The sequence below is a fragment of the Phoxinus phoxinus genome (genome assembly GCF_949152265.1).
Source record: "Phoxinus phoxinus genome assembly, chromosome: 2".
Lineage (NCBI taxonomy): Eukaryota > Metazoa > Chordata > Actinopteri > Cypriniformes > Leuciscidae > Phoxinus > Phoxinus phoxinus.
In genome coordinates, this window is record NC_136877.1 from 42,465,350 (window position 1) to 42,491,366 (window position 26,017).

Here is a 26,017-nt window from a genome sequence, read left to right on the forward strand (position 1 = left end):
GCAATAGAAAGTCACTCTGTGTGCATCTCACAGCAGTTTCTATACGAGCGATTTATAGATTATCATGACAGAATATCCTAACTGAAGATACTTAACTCCACACCAGCAACATAAATTCATCAACTAACCATTCAGAGACATCCTGTTGCTTTTACATGTTGTCACTTCTTCTAGAGTCTCACCATCTTTGTCTGACGTTTTAACATTAAAGGCAGAACAGTTTCTGTAATTTTACTAAAATGATTTTAGTGTGTCTGCGTGAGGTAATCACAGCTGCTAACACACACAAGCTCTTGAAACCCCGCCCTCTGCAGCAGCTCATTTGCATTTAAAGGGCCAGGCACAAAACGGTATGCGTTTTTGCAATTTTCCTGTGAAAAGGGCATTTTACCACCCCTTTAACATTATATTATTATATTATTAGTATTTATATTATATCGATTTCTCGTATAGTCAGCTCTAGAATCAAGCCCAGTTCTACCTCACATGAAAGCAGAGCAACCTCAGTTGATACTGTAATAATAACATATTTGTGAAACAGATTTTGGCAAACACACTGTGGAGAGCATCAAATGTATCTATTTACAACGTGTTTTGGAGCGTTGAGCAGTTTAGCCAATCACATACATATCTGTTGACTTCTTCAACGCAATGGCCAAGCAGAGGTGTTTAAGTTGGAATCCATTCACCGCTCAAAACGGCAGTTTTTGTTGAGTTCTGAGTTCTGCACACTTGCGAATCCTCTCATTATAACAAACGAAGGTAGAAACGATGTAAATAAGAGATTCATTGTGAAGTAGACTGCTTTTTATAATAGTGTAGTCTGCGTTTTTACGGACTGCTCGGTTATAATGGAACTTTGTGAGATCGCGATGAACTGAGATGAGTGACAGCTTTTTAGTGATTGTAAAGGGAGCACTTTTTGCAGACTTTATTATAATCAATTCAGAATTTGAATATAAGTTTTGTTTTACATGCTGCTAAGAGGGCAAATGGCCACACACACATGCTGCAAAGTTTTGAATGTGACATATAAATGCAGGATTCACTCAAAATTACAATGATTTACATAGTTATATAACCATAGCAAAGGGCAAAAAAATCATATGCCAAAATAGATGTGCTTTAAGCGATGGAAATGAAGACTAATAGAGTAATAGAAAAATATTCAAAATTTCATATCAAATTATTTTTTGAAATGCTGTTCCAATTATTTGTGAAAGTATTGAAGTATTAAATCTCTCACTGTACATTGCTATATGTGTTATGGTGGTGCTTTCGGCACTTTACTAGAGCACCCTCACTCATTTCAGAAGTGTCCACAGTGATTTAATTCTGGAACCGGGCCTAAAATATTCATCAGCTAGAAATTACTATTTGTGAGTGCAAACTCATTCATTTCATTGCTCTGTACTGTATGTTAACTACTGTCTGTTTCTGGAGAAACGTCTGAGACAAAGTTAATAGTTAAAAAACATATTTATTATTATATTTTGAAGCCAATAATGACAAGTCATGAAAATTGATTTGTCAAAAGGTGTGGGAACCTCGAGGGCACCAGTTACGGGCCTCATTGAATACACATGTAAATGATGGAGCCTCCCGGGCACTTGCCCTGATGAAACAGCTCGGGATAAAGCCGGCTGTAAGTCACACTGGGATGCTGGGCTGTGTTTGATTAGCTTACTTTGTCTGAATGAACGGGCAGCTCTGAAGCACAACCCGTCACATATGCATGAATAAGGCAGCCAAGCGAGTCGCCTGCTACAGAAGCAAGATGTGTAAAATGCCGTGTGGAGAAACTGAGATCATTCTGTAGCACATGTATAAAGACGGGGAAAGCTTCACAGGTATTGCAAATAAACTTCAAGGTGACTGTACGCTGAAGCAGTAAATCTAATGTCACTTCACTTTTGTTTTATTTTTTTCCAATTCTTTGTTTGAAATTTTTTTTTATGGTCTAACTCAATCTTAACAATCACACATCTAATCAAGTGAATTCATAAAACTTATAACAATAAGGCTCTAAGAAATGTTTTATTTATTTACATTTTTCTGGATTCTGTGTTTTATGATTGAATACAAATTTATTGTGAATAACCAGGGTTATTCAATAAATACATAAAACTTGAACGGTTTAATTAATCCTTTATAATGTAATCAAATAAAATTTACAATTCCTTTACATTTTTGACAATGCTGCACAATAGTGTGGTATTTCTTTAAAATAATGCTTTTAATAAATTGGATTATTTGAGAAGCACGTATACTGTACAAAACTAAGTAATATATTTCTGCCATAATTTCTTCAAGTAAAATCAAACTTTTATTTTGGCGGGCTGTAGTGAAGAATAGACTGCATGAGTTTCAGAAGAAAAGATGAAGTCTCAAACAGCTTTTTAAAGATATCGAAGTTATAAAATATATTTCAACTCAAACATTTCTCATTAAATTATTACAAGACCAAATAGTTCATTTATTTATTTCCTCTGTACTCCTACTGAGTTATGGAAAAAAAACTCTGAGACAAAGTTGATAGTCGAAAGTCGAACATAATTAAGAACTCCATCATGTCTCCTGAGCCATGAACAAGCAAATGAAAAGTCCCTCTGGGAGGCCAGCAGACACTAATGGACAGAAATTCAAGACACTTAATTTTTTATTTTCTGAAAGCTAGAAACATTAGCTTTAATGAGTAGAACACATCATTGCCATAAGGACACTAGGACTGTGGCGTAGTGTCAGAATGGCTTAATTGTTCGATGATTTGCTTGCAAGATCCAGCAACACAAGTCATGATCATATTCCCTGTGCGGTGCAGGAGATCACAGGGAAAGCGGTGCGACTTGTGACTCGTGGATCTTGCAAGCACAAGAGCAAATGTGTACGTGGCCATTGATTTCTAGAACTGTATCTTTATCGTTATAGTTATTGCCCTTGTTGTGAACAGGTCTTAAGTCAGTTTTCAACATTGTGAAAGGCACAAGGTGGCACAAAATAAGCACAAGGTGTAAATTTGGACATGTTTGTGTGCAGGAATATTGTGGCTGTACGTGTCATGACTACAGGAGGCCACAGCAGGGCTCCCATCTGGCCTCTTCAGGGGTCCCGAGCGCAGAGATGCCTGGCGGGTTGCCTCTTGCTCAGAATCTAGCAGTGGTTTCGCTCTATAGCTGTATTCACACAGCTGCCAGTCCACTATATTCCATTTCTACTCTGTTTGGAAGACACTTTTATTTAATTCATGGTGTACATTTTTTAGTGTTTCCAGGGAGTTGAACCCATGACCTTGGCATAGTTGTGCTGTTGGCATAGATACACTGGCTGAAAACAAATACAGTTATAATGGTAAGACAGTTTGCTTACCATATTCCATAACCAGATTTCAAGAGCAAGTTGATATATACTTGCTTTACCTTTTGTGTTGGGGTTTGTAATGAAGTAAAATTATATAGTTTTTAATTTATGCACTTTTGGACACATTGCTTCATCTTTGAGACCAAGTTGTAAGAATCTGTGTTTCTGGGTCTCACATAGAGACGAAGAAAAAAGAGAGTAAGTGATTTCAGGTCAGATGTTTGCCTGGTTAAATTTTTTTTTTTTTTTTTTAACCACCAAGAACTAAACAACCATAAATGGCCTGGTACAAAATACGAAATGTCTTAAAGGTGTGGTAAAATGCCATTTTCACAAGATGTAAAATAAATCTCTGATGTCCCCAGAGTGTGTGAAGTTTACAAAATACCCCACAGATATTTTTTATATAGCATGTTAAAGTTGTCACTTTTTGAGGGTTTGCAAAAAACGCTAGCAACGTTTTGTGGCTGGCCCTTTAAATGCAAATGAGCTGCTGCAGAGGGCGGGGTTTCAAGAGCGCGTGTGTGTTAGCAGCTGCGATTACCTCACGCAGACACACTAAAATGACAGAAACTGTTCTGCCTTTAATGTTAAAACGGAGTCAGACAAAGATGGAGAGACTCAAGAAGAAGTGACAACATGTAGAAGCAACAGGACGTCTCTGGTTAGTTGATGAATTTATGTTGCTGATGTGGAGTTAACAATCTTCAATTAGGATATTCTGTCATGATAATCTATAAATCACTCGTATAGGAACTGTTGTGAGATGCACACAGAGTGACTTTCTATTGCATGTGAAAAGATGGATGCTAAAGTTTGAGCTGACTCACAAATGTACTCTTATACAACAACTCTTCCTCTTCTCAACATGGACTGCGTGTTCCTGGGGGCGGGGTTTATGTACATTTTAGGGTTGGTGATGTCACTAACCTGGGAGGAATGTCGTGTAGTCCCTACCAGCCGTTTGTTGTAGTCCTTTTCTTTAAAAACAAATATCTTCCTTTGCTTTGCACTTTGAGCGTTGTAACTTAGCAGATGTTGTTTATGCTCAAACAGCAACATTACACACTAACTAAAGTTAGAAAAGTGAAATCATACTCAACCACACCTTTAATCAGACAACAGACAAGCATCATGGTATAAGAAAGAAAATATATATATATATATATATGAAAAAGTAAAATAAAGCAATAAAATAAAAATACATTCAAGAAACTTAAATAATATATAAGGAAAGTATCAGTAGCTTCTGCAGCACGAACCCAAGCATGTAGTCTGCAGTTGTTGCTGTTACATGACGTAGCGGTGTCTGACTATGGGGTGATGACATCATCGTTTCACAAAATATACACATTGGCTGTAGACACGAAAACGCAAGAGTGGTGTTTTCAGATTTATCCACTCCGGGACCCGGTTTCAAAAAATAGTGGTTTCAGGCTCCCAAAAACACCGGACCCGTCTAGACGAAACGCTGATACGATACTATTTTCTTTTACGTATACACCTAAACGTGTCTTCGTGTTGACAAGGCCTGAGGTAGGCTATGTGTGTGCATTGCATGGAGGTTTGTGAGTTAAAATGAATCATTAATTAAATCATAAAAATATCAAATTAAAATAAAAAAATTTAACGTAAAAATAATACTAAAAATACTAAAATAGTGTGTTTTTTTCAAATAATTTTTTTAATATTTAAAAAAAAAATTTGCTTGCATGTCATGATTTGACCATTAACCAACATCAGAGAACCACATCCGTGAACATCCAAATGTGTTAAATTTTTGAGATATTAACTTAAAATTTCAGCACATACTTCAAGTAAATATTTTAGGACAAATGGATTTGCCATAATAACATACAAAACAATACTCATTCTGACTATCACGTAATTTAGTTCAAATTCATCTTGCATCATTTTCTGAGTTGTAATATTACATTTATGTTGTGGAAATGGCTCATTCATATTATATAATTTTTTATACTTTTAAGTACTTGAGTTCTTATACTCAACATGGTTCCATTGTTTGCTGATTTTTCACTTTTTTCTCAAATAATTTTTCATATTTATATCAACAGTATATTTTAATCCAGATTGTTCAAGTGTAGTCATTGTGCATCTTTTTTTTTTGTCCCGCCTTTGTAAATGAACATTTTTATCCGTGATTTTATTGATGAGATTAACACTGTGTTTGGGATGGGACTGTTTGTTTGTTTGACCAGTGGCAGACGGGGCAAGTGTTTGGGAACCCTAACAATAATAATCCCAAATGTAGCAAGACCATCCAGGATCAAACTATGGACCTGTGACTGTTGAAATCCCAGGAGGACATTTTGCTTTAAAAATAGATGAAGTTCTTTGCCATAATACAATCATAGATAGAAAGTATCTTGTAATGGAAAGCCGGATCGCCCGGGCCGCTGTTCGGTTCCGTTGCTCGGTATTACATAATCTTTGATTGGCTCATCCTGATTGTCTTTATTGGGTCAGACGTCAGGCCCTGGCGAAGCATGTGGCAAATTACATCTATTTCATCACCACAGAGAGAGTTTCAGATCGCTCGCCAGATTGTTATTATAAAGGCAACGTGTTCCCAATAACCTGTCAGGACAAATAAAGGGTGAATAAATAAAATAGCAAAAATAGCAGGCTGCTTTACACTTTGTCTTTGTCAAATATGAACGGGGGGGGAAAAAAAACATTTGGTTGCTCCAGTTTTTAGTTTTTTTTTATCTCTTAATGACGGAGAAATGCTGTTCCTCATATAGCCGCTGAGTTGATGACACCAGCAGCCAGCACCAGACAGCTGGATCTTTGGGGAGCGCGCCGGGGCCCGAGTTAGCCTAAATAAGCCTCTTGACGTGCTGTGCAGACATGAAGGGCTGGGAAACGTCTGTAAAGTAGGTTGCTGGAGACCCAGAGAACCTCTCACGCTGTCGTCTGGGTGGTACCCGCTTCTTCCCGTCTGCGTGACCCGGTGTCAGGGTTCGCATTTTGGACCTGGTCCTTTGCCCTGTGATTCTTCCTGATCCTTAGCAGCCAGTAAAATAGCTATTCCCGCTGGCTTTTATCTAATTTTGTCTGCAGTCTGCTCTTTTTTCTTTGATCAGATCAGAGAGGGCCCTGTTCTCACTGTAATTTAGCTGGTTTAAGGGCACTCACATCATTTGTTGATACATGGTTTACTAATAGCTTCCCTGTGGACCTGCAACAGTTGTTGCCTGAAAGCATTTTTCTAAAATGCCTTATGTAATGTATTTCAACCACTACGCTTAAAGGTTGATTAGACCATAATGCATCGTATTTATAATAAGTGAAGACATTTGGATATGATACGATATGATGTGATATAATGGTACAATGATACAATACTATCTGAAATGTGTGTGTGTGTGTGTGTGTGTGTGTGTGTGTGTGTGTGTGTGTGTGTGTGTGTGTGTGTGTGTGTGTGTGTGTGTGTGTGTGTGTGTGTGTGTGTGTGTGTGTGTGTGTGTGTGTATTTATAAAGTAAATACATCTATAAATCAATCGATATAGATAGGTCCTTTCGTTCAAAAGTTTGTTTTTGCTTTACTTAAAGCCTTTACAATGCATTATAGAAGTATCCATGGATTAATGGATTAATTATGCCTTGCAATGCACCTTAAAATGCATTGAATCGTCTCATGAATAATTGTAACCACAGTTATAATACACTATAATACACCTTTAGAAAGTATAATGCATTAAAACATGACAAACAACCAATTTCAGATGTAACAAGTAATCTGTGGATATTATAATGTAATGCATTTTAACTTTGGGTACAATTATTTATGAAAATATATAATGCATTATAACATACATTATAAATGCTTTAAAAGCTTTAAGTAAGGTTGCCGAATTCTTGAATACTCTCCAAGGCTGCACTTATTTGATCAATAAAACAGTAATATTGTGAAATATTATTACAATTTAAAATAACTTTTATTTTATTTTAACATTTTAGTTAACAATTTGCACAACTGCAGGTAATAGAGAAAAGACCAAAAAAAGTAAAAAATCCAAAAAACAAAAGGAAATCCCACACACTATCAATACTAATCGATGCAAAAAGTATAACAAAATATTTATTAGACAATAAATATTAATAAATAATGAATATTTTTTCTACTTTTTGCAAGTATTGATAGTGTGTGTGAATTCCTATTTTAAAATTGAAATTTATTTGTGATGGCAAAGCTTAATTTTCACAGGATCCTTCAGAAATCATGCTAATATGCTGATTTGTTGCTCGGGAAACATTTTATTAATGTTATGCTGCTTAATATTTTTGTTGAAATTGTTATGCATAGTTTTCCAGGATTCTTTGATGACTGGAAAGTTCAGAAGAATAGCATTTATTTTATAATTTAATTCATTTGTAACATTTATATATGTCTTGTAACATTATATTGTCACTTTTGATCAATTTAATGTATCCTTGATAAATATAGTATTAATTTAAAAAAAAATCTTACTGACCCAAACTTTTCAACAGTAGTCTAGTTACAAGACAAGTTTGAATATCTATTGTTATTCTATTGTTTTTGATTTTTGCATTATGAATACTCATCATAGTTTTGAATCATCATAAGTATGATGGGGGTTCATCTTTAATTAAAATAAGACACGTTTTTAATGCAAGATAATTTTCATCCTATGCCCTGCAATATTTGACATGTTACAATATAATGTAAAGCAGATTGAAACAATATGATGTGTCAGATGTGATATGATAGACCTAAACTAAGAAATATGGATTTAAACTTGCATATTCAGTATTGCAACACTAGCTGTGTGTGCAGTATAATAGATTAAAAACCATTTGAGGTCGCCCACATTCCTTTTGAAAAGAATTTCTTCCTATTGTTTCTCACGCACACTATTTCTATAAGGATACCAATAATCTTCTTGTTTGATTTACCTGCTGTAGTAGTCTGAGATATTCAATAAGAGGTCTCTAGAGGGCTCTCAGACAAGCGGCTAGACAGTGGCTTTTCAATGACAAGGGAGTTGAAAAGGCCTATTTTTACCACCCAGAATGTGCAACTATTGTGTGATTGGGCTTATTCCAAAAATGCAAATGTTTACCAGCAGACGCTGCTCATGTTTGGGATGCAGGCCTAATGAGTTTTAATCATTCGCCCTTGTTTTTCTAATAGTTAATGGCTGAGGGAGGGAGATACACTAGATGGGTAGATCCTGATAGTCATGTGAATGAACTCTTTACCCAAAGAAACAGTTGTAAACTGTAAATTGTTTTGGGTGAACAATCCATTGAAATCACTTTAAAGTACCCCTATTATGCTATTTTAAAGGTTCCTAATTTAGTTTTGGAGGTCTCCTACAATCGGTTAACATGCATCCAAGGTCAAAAAACACTTTCATTTTCTCATAAGATACACTGCACATTGCAGCATCGCTTTCTCTTCCGTTCACACTAAGATGGTGTTTTTGTCTTGTGAAAATTAGCTTTTTGAATACGCTTTCCCAAGTGGATGAATTTGAAAACTGCATTTTCACGCTATAATGAAATGTGGCCTGTAATGACGCATGTTTAGACGTGTGGTGCTTATTGAGCCGATAGATATGTATGTTTGGATTTGTGCCTGATATGTGCTATTCACTTTCATACTGCTAAAGATACCAACTTTGTACATTCTTCATATCGCAGTCCTGCAAAGATGACAGAAACTTTACTCGCAATTGCTGTCCTGCAGCAAAACATAAGAGCAGTTGCGTTTTAGTGCAACCTCGACGCATCAGTGAATGGTGAGATATTTTGCTAAAGAAAATGATACTGCCAGAAGAACAGCATGATAACTTTATTATGTGTTTTCCATCTGTATCATCTCAGTGAGCTTATATGAGGCTTTACGCATGCGCAGTAAGGTGAATTTAGCGTTTTACGCCGTTTCAGTGCGGATGAGAAACTTTTGGAAAACGCTTAAAAACGCTAGTGTGGATGGAGAGGGTCTACTCTGCTCTGATTGGTCAGATGGCCCAGTCTGTTGTGATTGGTCTAGCGGTTACAGCGTGTGTTGGAAATGAAACTTCCATTACCATATCTGAATTTCAGCAAACAGTAATGATGGCATCGGTGTCACTGTGTCAGTTTGAGCCCGAGTCCTCATCCTTTAGAAGTGCATTCAAAGTGGATTTGCTTCGGCAGTGCAGAAAACAGCATCTTCTCGAAAGGTCGACACCATGAACCAATATGAACTCGTCCAGGCCTCAGCTACAACTACAGTGTTTGAAGCCGGGTTGTTCACGGGCAGCCAATGAAGACCATAGGCGGAAATTATGCAAATGTGTTACAAACTTACATAGGTTCATGCAGGAAGTAAGACTGGAATTACTGACAACTCGTTTCAGGCAGTTCAGAATCACTTCTTTATTTTGGGAGACAAAAACAACATCTGTCATGCACTTTGATCTTTGAAACTTTTCAGACCTTTTACATTCACAAAATGCTATATTACATGCTACATGAAAGGTAATATCTGAAAAAGCATTATAGGAGCACTTCGGATAAACAATCATGCGTCTACTTGGGGTGTAACAGTTCAAATCACTCACAGGTTGGTTATCACGGTTTTAGGGTATCTAACAGTATCAGGGACAGAACTTGAATAAGGTAATTAAATATAAAACAACATTGCATATAATCTTCACTGTATAAATGAAAGATTATTCATTATGAAAGTTACAAAAGCTATTCAGTCAAGCAGTGAGTGATTTCCTTGTCTTTTGTTGTTTTGTTAACATTAAAAACACATACAGACAGCAGGAATATTAGGCTGCTGTCACTTTAAGACATAATGCACAGATCCAGTACACTGATACTGGTACACATGAATTTTTCTTGACCGTTTACGTTCATTTAAGATATATCCGGGTATGTTTGCTAGGATACTCACCAAGACGGGCATGTTAACAATTTTTGTTTGAATTTGTTCGTTCAAGTTTTAAAAGAGAACTCAATAATATTTGCCGTGTGCACATTTCGGATGAGTGCACACATTTTCTCTCAGCGCGCGCGAGTTCTGTTTCTCATCTTCTTGCGCTTGAATGTTTAAATTGGCAAGGCTTTAATGAGTTTAGTTTAAACATGGATAGCAATGTGTATTTTGAGCGGTATCAACACACGAGTGATGACGCGTAAATGACTGGTCATAGAGCATACGTCACATGCACTGAACAAAGTTTAGGAGAACCCAGAATGCATATCCATCGACAGAAACATACATTAGCCTAACTCTGTCTGTCTGTTTTATTTATTTTCAACAAACCATATTATAGATGCTTATGCGTCATCAGATTTGAGATGAACCGCGGTGCAAGTGCTTGCTGAACCGTGGGTGGAGAACGGAGAAGTTCGTTTTTTTACCCAGAACCATTTCACTGTACATCATCAAATGCATCTGTTCTTGTTTGACTGAAATTCATCCCTGTCTATCACTCAGTACCATTAGGCCTGTTCAGAAAATCACATCACACATAAGTGAAGGATCTACTCTCACGGCTTTGCTTTGTATCTGACCCTCAAATAATCTTGTCAGTTATTTGGCACAACCCTGTCAGAGTTCTTCCCGACATTGAGAAATGTCTGATGAGACGGCACGGCCCCATTTGTCACACGATGCCATGACCCAAAATGCGCCGGGCCGCAGGGATGTTATTATTTGGGCCAGTGTCTCAGACTTTATCAGGAGGATTTTCTCAACATTATTTACAGGTGAGCAGAGATTTCCAGTAAGGCACTAATTGTCTATATACTGCTCGACCCTGTTCCCAAATCACAGGTCAGAGACCAGGGATGTGCGCCATTTACAGAAATGAATTGAGAATGCCTTTTTAATTCAAATTTAGTTTTTTCATTTGAGTTGAGGTAGTATTGTAATTGGATTTTGTGCACGCTTGGCTGCTGCTTCACACTGGCTCTTTGTTTTGTTAGTTTTGTTAGTTAGAGTGTCTGCGTCTTTTGCGGGATGATTTTTTTGGCATGGTAGCTGTTCCCGTTTTCCGTTTTGAAGTCAGGGAGTTTGCAATTGTTTGGTATCTGTGGCATTCGAGATGTGGTTCGCCGCATTGCTTGGTGTGCCCACTCCATGAGGGACTACTCTGGTGTTACACCATTTTACTCTATTCCTCATTCTATCTGGACTGTATGGTCGGACATGTGTATATATATAGGCTATATATATATATATATATATATATATTCAACATTTGACTCAGATTCCATGATTGTCTGTGGTGATTGATGTCTATACGGTATTGTTTATTGTATTTGTCCTGTTTTATGTTTATTCATGTTGTGTTGATTGTAAAGCCGGAGAACTTACTAGATTTAGATTTAACTTATCTACTTACTTACTTACTAGAATTAAAATGAATTAAAACTCAATGAAATTCATACTACCATTCAAAATTTTGGGGTCAGTAAAATTCATACTTTAATTCTGCAAGGACACATTACATTGATCAATAGTGAGAGTGAAGACATGTATAATGTTACAATAAGTGCTGTTCTTGCACTTAATAAAAAACATTTTATTCATTAAAGAATCCTGAAAAAAAAAAAAGTTTATGCCCTCATCTCCTCCATATTGTTTCCAGTTCTCTCATTGTTTCTGTCTCTAAAAAGACAGATTGATAGACAAAGTTGTTAATGGGGCAGTCAACGGGGAGCGAGTTTCAGATATCAGCCCTCAGAGACACTTTAGACCAGAAAGGGCTTCTCGTCTTTCACGGTACAATGAGTGTTGCAACAGACCAATAAAAGTGAAGAATTCCACAGGTGAATGCACATGCCTAAATATTGAAAAAAAAAATCTGATCACAATGTCTTATAAATATCCACTACCCCCCTTCCCTCCTGTGTAATCTTTCAGAAACTGCCAGACTATTATTGGAAAACAATTAATTTACCAATGCATCTTTAATAAAACCCATTCCTGAATCAGAATCCGTATTTGTGTTGTTCACAAAAAAAATTCTAAACAAACTTGCACTTGCTTAAAATAGCTTAATAGCTTAAATCTTATGCATAAAAAAAATAATAATAATTAAATTCGGTAACACTCTTATTATTCTGCACAATTTAACTTCTCCAGTCAATGTAACTTGTTTGAAGGGTGTTTAGATGTTTTTACTGGAAAAATAAGACATAAATGCTAATTGAGAAAGTGATTTTTTTTTTTTTTTTGCAAAGCGGTCAGACGGTCTCTTTCTGCCTCAGTGGGCATCTGTAAATCAGACTTTATGCAATGAATTAAATGTCTGGCTTCGCAAGACTTACAGTATAAACTGATAACATTAAATAAAAGGATAGAAATATCCCAGAACCTCAGGACTTTCTCTCTCACACACATTTATCTCCTTTTCCACCTCTCACTGTAATTTCCCTCATTTTATATATTTCTTAGGGGCATTATAAGATCATTTATCCTGCTCCCTTCCGCCCCCTTTATGACAGAACCTCTCTTTTTTTCTTCCACAATATATATTATTCCCTCTTTTCTTCGCCTTCTCAGGTACCGGATTACTGTCAACTTTTCTCTCACATTTTTTTATCTAAAGTATTACCCTTCCAAACCTCAAACCTGTCCACTGTGCTTCTAAATACCCGATTCAAAAGAAAAATAAGAACGTGCCGATCTCTTTCTTACCGAAGATTGCTGATCTTCAACACCAGATCTCCTCACCTCCCACCTAAATCTCCTCACCTCTAAATGTCTCATGGACACGCTGTGACTCAGACCTCGACGAAACCCTTATGGACTCTAATGTCATGAGGACAGGGTCAGTGTAGTTGTATTGGACCAGACCGTTGTATTTCACATGTTTTACTCAGTTTAACTGGATTACACGCCTGCTCTCCGTTCTGCCCCTCTCGGTGAAAATGAATCTATTTCTGAGCAGCTGCCTGTGTTTTACTTCACCGCCCACTCTCACTTTACTGCTGCACCATAAAATTAAATCAATCTCTTTTTGTCAAAAAAAGTTTCTTTATAAAAATTGCCAATGAGGCAGTACAGGACAGTTCAATCAAATAATGAAAAGATGTGCCCCCATGCCTATACATCCATTAGTGTAGTTTAGTTTTGTCTTGACCTGTATTAATATATTATTAATATAATTTATTTTAATTTATGTTTTTCTTCTGGTTTTTGTACTTGAGACCTTCATCACTTGTTGTATTAGTTATTTGTTATATTATTTTATTATAAAGGATTTTCTTTAGAATTTTTACTTTTATTTGAAAAATATTTTTTTTATATTTTACATGATATTTGAAAGAATGTTTCTTTAGGATTTTTACTTGAGAGACCTTGATCACTCATATGCTATTTTCATTTATTTTATTATTTTTTAAGCATGTTTCTTCAGCATTTTTTTTTTATCACCCACTCATTTTATTTTTCTATTTTATTTTATTTTTTCTATTTTATTTAATTTTTTAAGCATGTTTCTTCAGCATTTTGTGCTTAAGAACTTTATCACTCGCTCTATTATTATATTCTTGAATTTTGATATTATTTTCTTTTCATTTATTATTTTTTAAAGGGTTATTACACAATTATGTCAACCTCATGTCTTTCCAAACCCGTAAGACATTCATTCATTTTTGGAACACAATATATGACGATATTTTTAATGAAATATGAGAGCTTTCTGTACTCTCCATTAGCAGCTATGCAACTACCACTTTGACGCTTCAAAAAATTCATAAAGCGATTGTAAAACTAATCCATATTAATTGAGTGTGTTATGCAGCACGTTTGAGCTTCCACAATGTGGTTTGTTCTGGCACGTCAAACGGCGTCAAATACAGTTAAGCTTCTGTTTATGTTTGCTGATCAATGTTTACACATGAATAAAAGCCTAAATGCAATCTGTTCATCATAAAGCGATCCAGTCTCTTCAGAATATTTGGACTAAACTGCTCAATTCATATGGATCTCTTTGTAAACTTTTTGAAGCGTCAAAGTGGTAGTTGCATGCCATGCACTGTTAATGGAGAGACAGAAATCTTCCAGATTTCATAAAAAATATCTTAATTTGTGTTTCAAAGATGAACAAAAGACTTACAGATTTGGAAAGACATGAGGGTGAGTAATTAATGACAGAATTTTCATTTTTGTGTGAACTAAACCTTTAAGGGTATTATCCTAACTGTTTTTATTTATTTGAGGGTTATGGTTTGTTGGATATGTATGCCTAACAAAGCTGTGAGTCACATTGTCTTACAAATGACATAACTACTCATTTTAGCAGTGTAACATTTAGTTAAAAATGTGTGCATAAACTGTTAAATATGTGCCCCCTTTGAAATGCTAAATGACCCCTTAAGCATCGACAGACTTTTCTTAAAAAACTGAACACATTTTCCTTGCTCTTGTAAGCTCTGCTTCTAATTGGCTGCCTTGCTGTGTAACACAGCGCTCTACATAGGCATTAGGCAGCAACTCTGGATGCCACACAAAAAGCATCCTGCTCTGGAGACTCGACTTTCAATTTATTCCAATAGAGTTTGATGTAAACTTATTAGCAAGCTATTGACACAACTCAAATTAAATAAATGTGTTAGCAAAAAGTTAACAGCAGCTTAAGTGATCATGCAGTGTTAACGCATTACCTTTGGCAGCTCTAATTTTAAGGAATTGTCTCTCCACAGGTTCTTTGTCTCTGAGTGTGTTCCTAGTATCGTTGGGATTAACGGTGTGTGTTGTGTGGCTGGTGGCACTATGCGGGATCTGTGGATGGTGCCAACGCAAACTGGTAAGTGATTTCACTTCCTGCACAACAAAAACTGTACAATGTCTTAAATTGACATCTGTTGGTGTATAAGATTACGTGAATAATCAGCTACGCTGAGGTAGTTGGCTTTTAGTGCGTTAGTGAGTTTCAGTGAGTTAGCGCTTTTTTAATGGTAGTAGTGTCTTCGGTTTAATGGTTGTTAGTCGATTACAGTCTGCCAACAATCAACGAAGATCTCAAAGATTATACATTTACATTATTACATTATTTTTCACATAAATACATTATTTTTCACATACCGTATTTTCCGGATTAAAGTTGCACTTTTTTCATAGTTTGGCTGGTCCTCCGACTTATAGTCAGGTGCGAGTTATATGTAAAAATTAATTCATACTGACTGAGATGAACCAAGAGAAAACATTACCGTCTACAGCCGCGAGAGGGCGCTCTAGTTAGCGGAGTTGTTCAGAAGCGACACCGAGGAAGAATTCAATGGATTCAGTGTTGTGCAATGAGATTGCGGGAGCTTGGTGAACTTGCTTACCGGTAACTTGTTGGACTCGCTGGCTTATGTTAATTTAGCCTATTCAGCCTCCCAGGTATGTGTTCTTTATGCTATTGTGCAGCTGAATAACTGTTAATGTGTTACGTTAACATACCGGACACCTATTCAGCCTGTTGTTCTGTGCTATTGTGTAGTTGAATAACTTGCCTTTCCAGATTAAATGTCTGTTCTTGGTCTTGGATTTTGTGAAATAAATTTCTAAATAAATGCGACTTATAGTCCAGTGTGACTTATATGTGTTTTTTTCCTGTTCATGACGCATTTTTTGACTGATGTGACTTAAGGGCTGGAAAATACGGTATTTTACATTATTACAGCTCCCCTCTCTCTGTCCGAAAGCATCGTTTTCGGTGAAGCCCCTCCTTCCGAAATACAAAATGTTTTGTGATTGGTTAGCTGGCCCAGTGTTTTATGATTGGCAGCGTTTAGCATGTGTTCGGAAAATGTTCCGAAAAATGCTTCTCCATAACTGTGAGTTCTGCTCTAGTGTAAATATAAAGGATGGCCTTTACATGTACATTAAGAAATTTTAAACTATTCAAGCCCGATTCAGACCCTGACAATATTAACAAAAACAAGAGGATGATGCAGAAAGGATTTTGTGCACTGACTTTGCAAGCCCAGATTTCACAGGATGTTTCAGTGTTGTATGTTTTTCTCATACATTATAGGTACGATGTTATCCACCATTTAATCATGATATTTGTCAGAAAACTATGGTTATACAAACAGTAATGTATAGTATATATACTATAGTAACCTATAAGTATAGTAAACAACACTGTATCAACACTAATGTTGGCTAGCAGGCGAGCGTAGCAACAACATAAAACTTATAATTAGAACTGTTAATAGAAAACACAACTACAAATATTAAGACATACTTTAATTGTCATCCACAATCAACAGATTGTACCAAAGTGGAAACTGCTCAATTTCAGAAGAAGCTTTTGTGTGTATAGCCTGCATTGTGGTTCTGGAAGCTGTTCTTCATAAAATGTGCAGTGCACAGATAAGAATCGGGATTATAATGTTCAGGAACAGTGTTTAAAAATAGTTTTACCCATTCTAAGTCCGTCATCCTGAGGAAGGTCAAACAATTGTTTGAGTCGTGGAAAAAAACAGCAGCATCCAGGCCTTGTCCGCTTTTCTGCTTATTCCGTGGGTGGGGATTATTTAAATGAGGAACATTATGACTTCATAAAGCCTGGGAAAATCGCGTTTTAGTACGAGCTGTTCGTTGTAGTTCTTGGAAAGTGGATTCTGTTAAGTAAAATATCCACTATGGAGTGGACTTTGAGCTAATTTTGACTAACCTTGCAGAGCTTTTTTATGCTCAAACAGGAACATTACAGATTAACTACAATTTAAAAGGTGAAAAAGCATAATAGGACCCCTTTAAAATGAGTATTGTTAGTATTGTAGGAGGGGGGGGGGGGGGGGGGGTCATGGCATTCCCTCGTTTGTGTTTACATCAGACGTAGATCCAGATTGCCTTTCAATAGCTATAAATCTTATTTTCTGTCTGGATAATTAGGTGTTGAGCCTGTAGTTTTCCCGTTCAGCCTTAGCATCTGCAAAACAAGATTTGCCATTCAACTCATGCAAAGCGATTCAGCGCAAGGCGGCCAAATGAGACTGAATCATGAGGGGAGAAAGAACTTGTATTAAGGAAAAAAGAAATAATTAGTCTAAATGATTTATACATAAACATGTAAATGTGATTACAGACCACTTTTTGATTAATAGCCAGTTGATAAATAATATCCACATACAAATTAATCTCCTGTGCTCAGTTTAATTAAATAACCCTCTTCCTAAAATAAACGGATCACATATTATTCAAAATTAATTAATTACCTTTAACACATTTAATGTGTCACTTGCTTTTTTGCCTAGAAGAGAAGCCGAATGTGAAGGCATCGTTTCACAACCATTCCTAATACAAATCCAGGCTTTTCATTCGTCGACCAGGAGGAGTGATTGGTTTTGAGATGGTCAGCACAGGCCAGACGGAGGAAGTGAAAGGAAGGAAATGAGAGGAGGAGTGAGAGGCAGACGGGAAGACTGCAGGGTGGCTAAAAAGAGATTTCAAGCTTTAATTACACTCCGTAATGGCTTCCCCACCACGTGCCCAGCCCGCGGGCATCTAACGTCTTACTGTTATTACAATGAGGGATTACAAACTCGCTTCCCATTCTATTCGTCACATTTTCCTGTGCAGTTTTTGCTCGTCCTCTTTTGCCGTTTTTACACTTAGTACTTAATGTTTCAATCTAAACCAGAATTTGAATCGTCCCCTCCTCTGTTTTTATACGGTATTAAGCTGTTCTTAACTGCGGTTAGGTGACCACGAAATGATTCGCAAAATTATTTTTTTGTCATCAAAATAATGGGGTTTTCACACTAGAGCTTTTGGTGAGGACCAAGTGCCGTTGTCCTTGAAACTATGAGAGTGGTTCTGGAAAACCAAGTGTGAAAACAGCCACTAAAAGCTGTTTATCGTTGCAAAATGTATAAGTAGGATTGACTTCCATGTGTGAATCTCATAAAAACATGGGGTTAAAAAAGGGCCTATAGTTGATATTTCTTCAACTATGATCCCTTAAAGATTCCATGTGGTGAAAATCAAGTTTTTAATGTTGTATATATGTCTGTGTGTTGTTTTTATGATCCTTTGAAACAAACCATGTGCAAATTCATCAGTCGACACCATTGCTGAGTATTGTCTCTATGCAGTGTACCAAAGACGGTCTCAAAAATGTGTTTGAAACCGCCTCTGTTTCCTACAATCACAAACATGTAACCAATCCCCTGAACGTGTGAGGATTTTCCACACAAGAACACCTTTAGGAAGGGACAGAAAAAATCAGGTACATATTGCAATATAGCGGGTGAATTGAGTATATGATGTACGGTATATATGAAGATGTTATGATGTGCCTTTTTATTCTCTTCAAAGCGTTTCTAAGGATGCTAATTTTTAGAAGGCAGCTGTTTGACTCTGAGATGGTGAACGGGAACATAGCTTGTGTAACATTAGTAACACATTATTAGCTGTTTGATAATGTAGTCAAGCCAAAGGCTAATCATATAATTATCGTTATGTGTCTGAAGTTGTCGAGAGCATTACATGAAACTCATTACCATTCTGATACACCAACTTGTAGACAACCCTGTATAATTCACTCTTCCTGTTCTTCTTCTGAATCGGTTTCTGGCTGAATTAAATTTCATTTGTGTAGCATTTACTACAGTTGACCAAGTGGATCAGGTAGTCCGAGCTGCTGTGATTGAGTAGACTAATTTGCATAGCCATGGTTGATGAGTTTTAAGGGATCAAATTATTGACTGCAGGGGAACTTTAAATGTATTTAATTTCTTTATTAATAATGTTCAACAGTGAACATATATACATAATTTTCTGTGCTGGAAAAAAAAATGTTCTACACATTTTTGGATTAAAATGTATGACTTCTTTGTCTTGCTAAAGCATTTTATTTATCCTAATCACTATTTTTTTATTTATCCTAATTTAACCTTTGCATAATTTGGCAATTACAGCTTTAATATTTCATCTTGTCTTTTTGGTAAACAAGTTAAACATTTATAAAACTAATGATGGTTTTTCGTGTTTTAAGGTTGAAAGTAAAGCAACAAATTCTATACAAAGCAGGCATTTGAAAAAGTAATGAAGGAAATAAATGAAGGCATGCCATGTTTCTAAAACTGCTTTAATTGTGATGCAGTTTTTTGTATTATTCATACCATTGTAGAAATATTAATATTTTGAATTTGCTTTTATTTTATATTTTCATTTTTCATTTTAAGTTTTAGTTATGTGTTTTTGTCATTTTATTATTTTATTCTTAGTGTTTTTATATTTTTACTTTAATTTGTTTCAGTTTTAGTCATTTTAGTACTTGAACTAACTGAAATATTTTATTTCAGTTAGTTGCAAAGCCAATATTTCTAATTGTCTTTTAAGTTTTTTAAGTTTAAGTATTATGTTTCTTAATTTTTTATTTATTTTCAGCTTTGTATCAATTAACAACTTTTTAAAAATAGTTTTAGTTAACAACAACAACACTGGCGTGATGTTTATATTACAAAAAGTAAAAAAAAATTTTTTGTAATAATTAGTTTTAATAAAAATCAAACTTGTGGAAATAAAAGTGCCTGTACTAGAAAGAAAACACCCAATTATATTTTGCTTAAAGGAAATAATGATTGTTTTAATTAGGACCATTAAGCATTGGTCTGGTATTAGATGATCTGGTGTTTTGGTCGAGATACACTCCCGTTTACACCTGGTGTTTTAATCTGACTCTTTTGTTCACTTTCGACCACTTCTTCGAGGGGAGGGTCTATAGGCGGGTAAATGTACAGGCTTTTCTAATGGACAAAAAGCTCACTCAATTTACATATGAACCAGAGATGACAGAAAAATACATGGAGAGCAGCAGCTTTCGTTTCTGCTCTGATAGACACAAGACCACGCTAAACACTGTGAGTGTGTGTTTGAATTTAGAAATGGTGAGAGAACATTGTGTGTGCTGGGTATGTTTTTCATCTTCAAACCAAACTTAGGTCTTCAGCCGACAAAGTTTAAATCCCGTCTGGCTAGCGCACTTTCTATAATGTCTACGCATTAAGTCAGTAGGCGGTCTTTTGCGGCTGTTCAAACGCATTCGACCGAGTGACCATCTACACTATGAAAGCAATCCGGTCAAATACATTTTCGACTACTTCTAGAAGTGGTCGAAAGTAGACATGCTCAAAACGTTTTGTTACACCTGTATTTAGCGTCGTCTACTTGTGAAATCAACAACCGGCCGAAGACTTGAATGTGTTTTACTGCAGGTTTTAAAAGCCCAGTCTCACACCCTATACCCACTCTGAACGTCTCGCCACACAATGATTAACACCCCCTACCCACTCACTCCTTCTGCTTCTCAGCCTGTACTTAAGACCTGTGAGGAGAATGTATGCTGGGTCTTCAGGAAACAGAAGAAAAAGAAAGCCGAAGGCCCAGACGGTGTCTCACCAGCCTGTCTAAAAGCCTGTGCTGACCATCTGTCATCAATCTTTAACAAATCACTGGAGCTGTGCGAAGTCCCCTCCTGCTTCAAACGCCCCACCATCATCCCTGTATCCAACAAACTTTAATAACAGGACTAAATTACTACAGACCAGTTGCTTTGACGTCTGTGGTCATGAAGTCATTCGAGAGACTGGTGTTGGACCACCTGAAGGAAACTACTGGCCCCTTGCTAGACCCTCTTCAGTTTGCTTATCGAGCAAACAGGTCCATGGATGACGCAGTCAACGTGGGACTACACTATATCCTGCACCTGCACCATCTGGATAAACCAAGGACTTATGCAAAGATCCTGTTTGTAGACTTCAGCTCGGCTTTCAACATCATCAGCCCAGATATCCTCCTGACTAAACTAACCCAGCTCTTTGTACCCACCTCCATCTGTCACTGGATCCACAGCTTTCTGACAGATAGGCAACAGCTAGTGAGAATGAGGAAATTCTTGTCCAACACCTGTACAATTAGAACTGGCGCCCCCCAGGGGTGTGTGTTCTACGAATGACTGCACTGAAAAAGACCCCTCTGTCAAGCTCTTGAAGTTTGCAGATTACACTACAGCAGGGGCATCGAATTTAGTAGGGACGCTAGTCCAATATCGTGTCCCTACCAATATCCTGTGACACTGATATGTCCCTAGCAATAATTTCGATCAAAACTTAAAACATATTTATATATAACCACTGTTGTCCGGTTTTGTCTTTTTATGTGGTAGGCTTATTTTATTTAACCAGGAAACATCTTATTTAGATTAAAATCTCTTACAAGAGCGCTCTGAGAAAAATGCGCAATTCATGGTACACAAACGGTTAATATATTCCACCTGCTTAACACACATCGCTAAACTTCTTTATAGAGAGAGAGAGAGAGAGAGAGAGAGAGAGAGAGAGAGAGAGAGAGAGAGAGAGAGAGAGAGAGAGATTGTGTATGCTTAAGTGCATGTGTGTGTAACCCTGCATTATAGGGACGAAGTGTCACCACAAAGATGGAAATATCCGAAATACTTGTCCTTGTGGGGATTTTTTTTTTTTACAGTCATCGCCTACATCCACAATGGTGACTAGTCTGCGTAAAGACATGAAGCGGGTGCAGTCATTACAACCTGGAGCTGAACACGCTCAAAACTGTGGAGATGATTGTGGACATTTGGAGAAACCCCCCAGAACTTTCTTGTATGACAGAAATGAGAGTTTAAGGGTAAAATGTGCTTAATTGTCAAGAAAATGTCACTATGCAAAAAACTTAATTGTCAATAGGTTTAATTTTGTTAAAGCAAAGATTTTTTTATTTTTATTTTATGAGATTCACTTTTTCTAACATCACCCATGAGTTCTTATGAACCCAACCCCTTTTCAAACAGACTTTGACCATTGCATTAGGATTAATGTTGTTTTTCAATTAAAACGGCTGTGGTCAGTCTTTTGATCAATAGCAGAAGAACAACAGATCCTTAATGAGTGAATAAGCCGGGATACGTTATGTAAGGCTGCACAGCGAGAGTCTCCCTTTATGTTTCTCATACCTCATACTGCCACGCCGCAGGGCTCACTAATGATTCATATGTTTTTTGCCCACAACACCCCACGCTTCTCTCCGCGCCGACAGACTGCGTGCTTTCTCCTTCTCCTCCCAAATAGATTTGACAGTGCTGGGTACTTTTGGGTCAAGACTACTTCTCCCTGTCTGATCCAGTTCTGACTCTCTGAACAGAGGGGATCTGGAGAAGTTGATGCTTTGCTTGAAAGAACTGTTGAGAGAGATGAAAGATGTGTGTCATACAAGAACGAAAATCTCACTGAAGTTGATTTCTGCTGAATGATTTTACTCCATATCAGATGCTGTACAATCATACAGCCCTCCATCCTTCCTCCTTTTTATCCATCCAACCTCCCTTGATACATCCATACCTTCATGTTTACATCCATGGTGACTTAATTTCAGTTTGTGCTTATTTTTTATACATCCATCCATCGTACTAACTATTGTTCTATCCATCCATCCATATCATTCTATTTTCCATCCATCCATATCATCCATCCATCCTTCTATTTATTGTTCCATCAATCCATCGTTCCATCTATTGTTCCATCCATCCATTGTTCTATGTATTGTTCTATCCATCCATCTATCCATCCATCCATCCATTGTTCTATCCTTCTATTTATTGTTCCATCCATCCATCCATATCGTTCCATCCATCCATCATTTTATCTATTGTTCCATCCATCCATGTCGTTATATCCGTCCATTATTCTATCTATTTTTCCATCCATCTATTGTTCTATCCTTCTATTTATTGTTCCATCCATCCATATTATTCTAGCCTTCTATTTATTGTTCCATCCATCCATATCGTTCCATCCATCCATCATTTTATCTATTGTTCCATCCATCCATATCGTTCCATCCATCCATCCATCCATCCATCCATCCATCCATCCATCCATCCATCCATCCATCTATTGTTCTATCCTTCTGTTTATTGTTCCATCCATCATCTATCTCGTTCTATCCATCCATCATTATATCTATTGTTCCCTCCATCCATATCGTTTTATTCATCCATCCATCATTCTATCTATTTTCCATCCATCCATTGTTCTATCCTTCTATTTATTGTTCCATCCATCATCTATCTCGTTCCAATCCATCTACAGTATCCATATCATTCTATCCATCCATCAATCTGTCTATTTTTCCATCAATCTATCCATCTATCAATCCATCGTTCTATCCATCATCCTTCTATTTATTGTTTCATCTATCATCTATCTCATTCCATCCATCTATCCATATCGTTCTCTCCATCCATCCATCCATCATTCGGTCTCTTTTTCCATCCATCCATCCATGCATCGTTCTATCCATCATCCTTCTATTTATTGTTCCATCCATCCATCCGTCATTCTATAACATATCATATATCATTTAATGTATCATTTTATATATTACATTTATTTAGTTTTATATATTTCAACACTTTCATGTCCATCTTTATCTAACACTTTCTTTCTGTTGTGTCTGAGGGGAATCATTTTCCAGCAGTAAATTGTGCGGATAAGATGAAGGTGAGAAGTGCAGATGAGGTGATGGAGAGGTTCAGCTAAGAAGATCTGAGAATAAAGCACTCTTAACATGTGACAGACAGTGTGAGGGCCGAGTTGGACCTGTTGTGAGACTACTACCAAGAGACCACCTGTGAAAAATCTTCTTCCCTCCTCTGTCTTTCTCTTACAGCCTCTTTCTTAGTCGATGATATCATATTTCTCCTTGCTCATCGCATTTTGTGATTGTAAATTCTGTTTGAAAACCTACCCCTTACTCTGCCTTTGCTTTTTCCCTTCCTTTTTTTTCTTTCCCTTTGCTTCTCTCTCACACATACTGAAAACCTGTCAGAGATCTCATCTTGAACGAATGTGTCTGTGTGTGAGGATATGCAAGTAGTATGACTTATTAGCGCTTTGTGCTTACTATTTTTTTTTTTTTTTAGTAAGCACAGGGGGGGATATTCCGAAACAGAATATTATTTATTGAGAAGTTGTTCTAACAAATACATAAACCTGAGAATATGTAATAATCTCTAAAATTACCCCAATTTATGCAACAAAGATTTTATGTTTTTTAAGTTTAAGTAATTGTAAGATCTCATTGGGGTTTTATTGTTCAATCTAACAAGCAAAAGTCAACTGCACAGCCTCACAGATTCATTTTACAGTCACTTTTAGCACAATTTTTTAACTTTAAAACAGTTTAGCACGTGAAGTTGACCCGTGGTTTTAATGAGCAGGATAATATGCATGAGACCAGTTATTCTACATTAATTTTAATTGTTCTCCATGTAAATGGACCTTACATCAGCCGAACTACATACAAATCAGTTTCCAGTACTGCGTGAACTTTTAACATTTCAAAAGGTCTTTCAAAGGCAGAACTGGTGAGTTACTATGGATGTTAACATATAGTTTTGCATAATTTTAATTTATTTAAGGATGTAGAATAAAGATTTAATAAGGTCAAAAAAAGGTCAGAGAACTTCTGTAAGTGTAGTTCTTAGTAATACATTTCATCTTTCTCTGTAAATGAACCATAAACATGTTATCATACTCACCAAATGTACAGTTTATATACTGTATATTTGATTACTTTGTTCAATTTGATGGGGTTTTACATTTCATGGGTTATGGTGTAAGATTGTGCTCTAATTTATTCAAGATATAGTCTTTATATTTCAATTTGTTAATGTATATAGCCTATATATTTTTTTCTAATACATTTCTAATTTATTTATTAATATTAATATTCATCTTTAAACCAAGGTTATTATAGTTAATTAAAACTAAAACATTTTAAAAATGAAACATATTAGTTTTTTTAAATAAATGTTAACTGAAATAAAATATATTAAAAAGTTATTTTACTGCTCTTAACTTATTCTACTTTCTAATTTTCATTTTGTTTAACTTGATGTACTAAAATAACTAACTGAAATAAGAATTAAAACTATATATGCATATTTTAAAAAAGAATGCCAAAAAAAAATCACAAAAACATGCGTCAAAATGAGTACACCTTTAATATAAAAATATAAAAACCAACTAATTTAAAATGTTCATAAAAATATAATAGTATCCCAGTGATGCTAACATAATAACAGCTCTGTAAACATGTATCTGTGGTGCTTATTTAACGGTTAAGAAAACCTGTATTTTACATCTCTGGAAAAATAGGCAAAGTTAGGCATAATGAATGATGCAGTTGTTTGTTTTGTTGCAAAACCTCTCCTCTGTGACTGCTGAATTTCTTTTACTAAAATCCTGTTCAAATTCTAATTCTACACTAATTCCACATCCTGTGGGGGCGTGGCACAAGTTCTAACTCACGTCTCCTGATGTAAATGAGTGTGCTTCCATCGCGTGTCACAAGATGTTTGTACCTGTGTATGAACACAATTGTTTCGCTTCCTTTCTTTTGTTACTATTCATTACATCGGTAGACAGATCATGGCAGAGGAGCGATTGCATGTTGGCAGCCGCCGTAATTTAAATGCTTGAAACTGGCAGGCTATTGCTGTGCCCGGGCCAAGATGCTGCTCTTTCTTCCTCCCGTTCGGATCATTTATCATCTCTTACACAACTGCTGGCGGCTGATGGCTTTCAGAGGACTTTGTAATGAATACTCCACCTGCAGAATCACTTTGAGATGGATTGGCCAAT

The 26,017-nt window shown here is 36.3% G+C and overlaps 1 protein-coding gene across 3 annotated transcripts in view; it reads left to right on the forward strand.

The window, feature by feature from the left end:
* The window catches only part of syt7b (synaptotagmin VIIb), a 127,871-nt gene that overhangs the window by 35,794 nt on the left and 66,060 nt on the right, over nucleotides 1-26,017 (forward strand). For all 3 annotated transcript variants that reach the window (XM_079590575.1, XM_079590577.1, XM_079590576.1), the window contains exon 2: nucleotides 15,059-15,162. In XM_079590575.1, coding sequence (XP_079446701.1) covers nucleotides 15,059-15,162 — 104 coding nt within the window. The remainder of the gene's footprint in view (nucleotides 1-15,058; nucleotides 15,163-26,017) is intronic.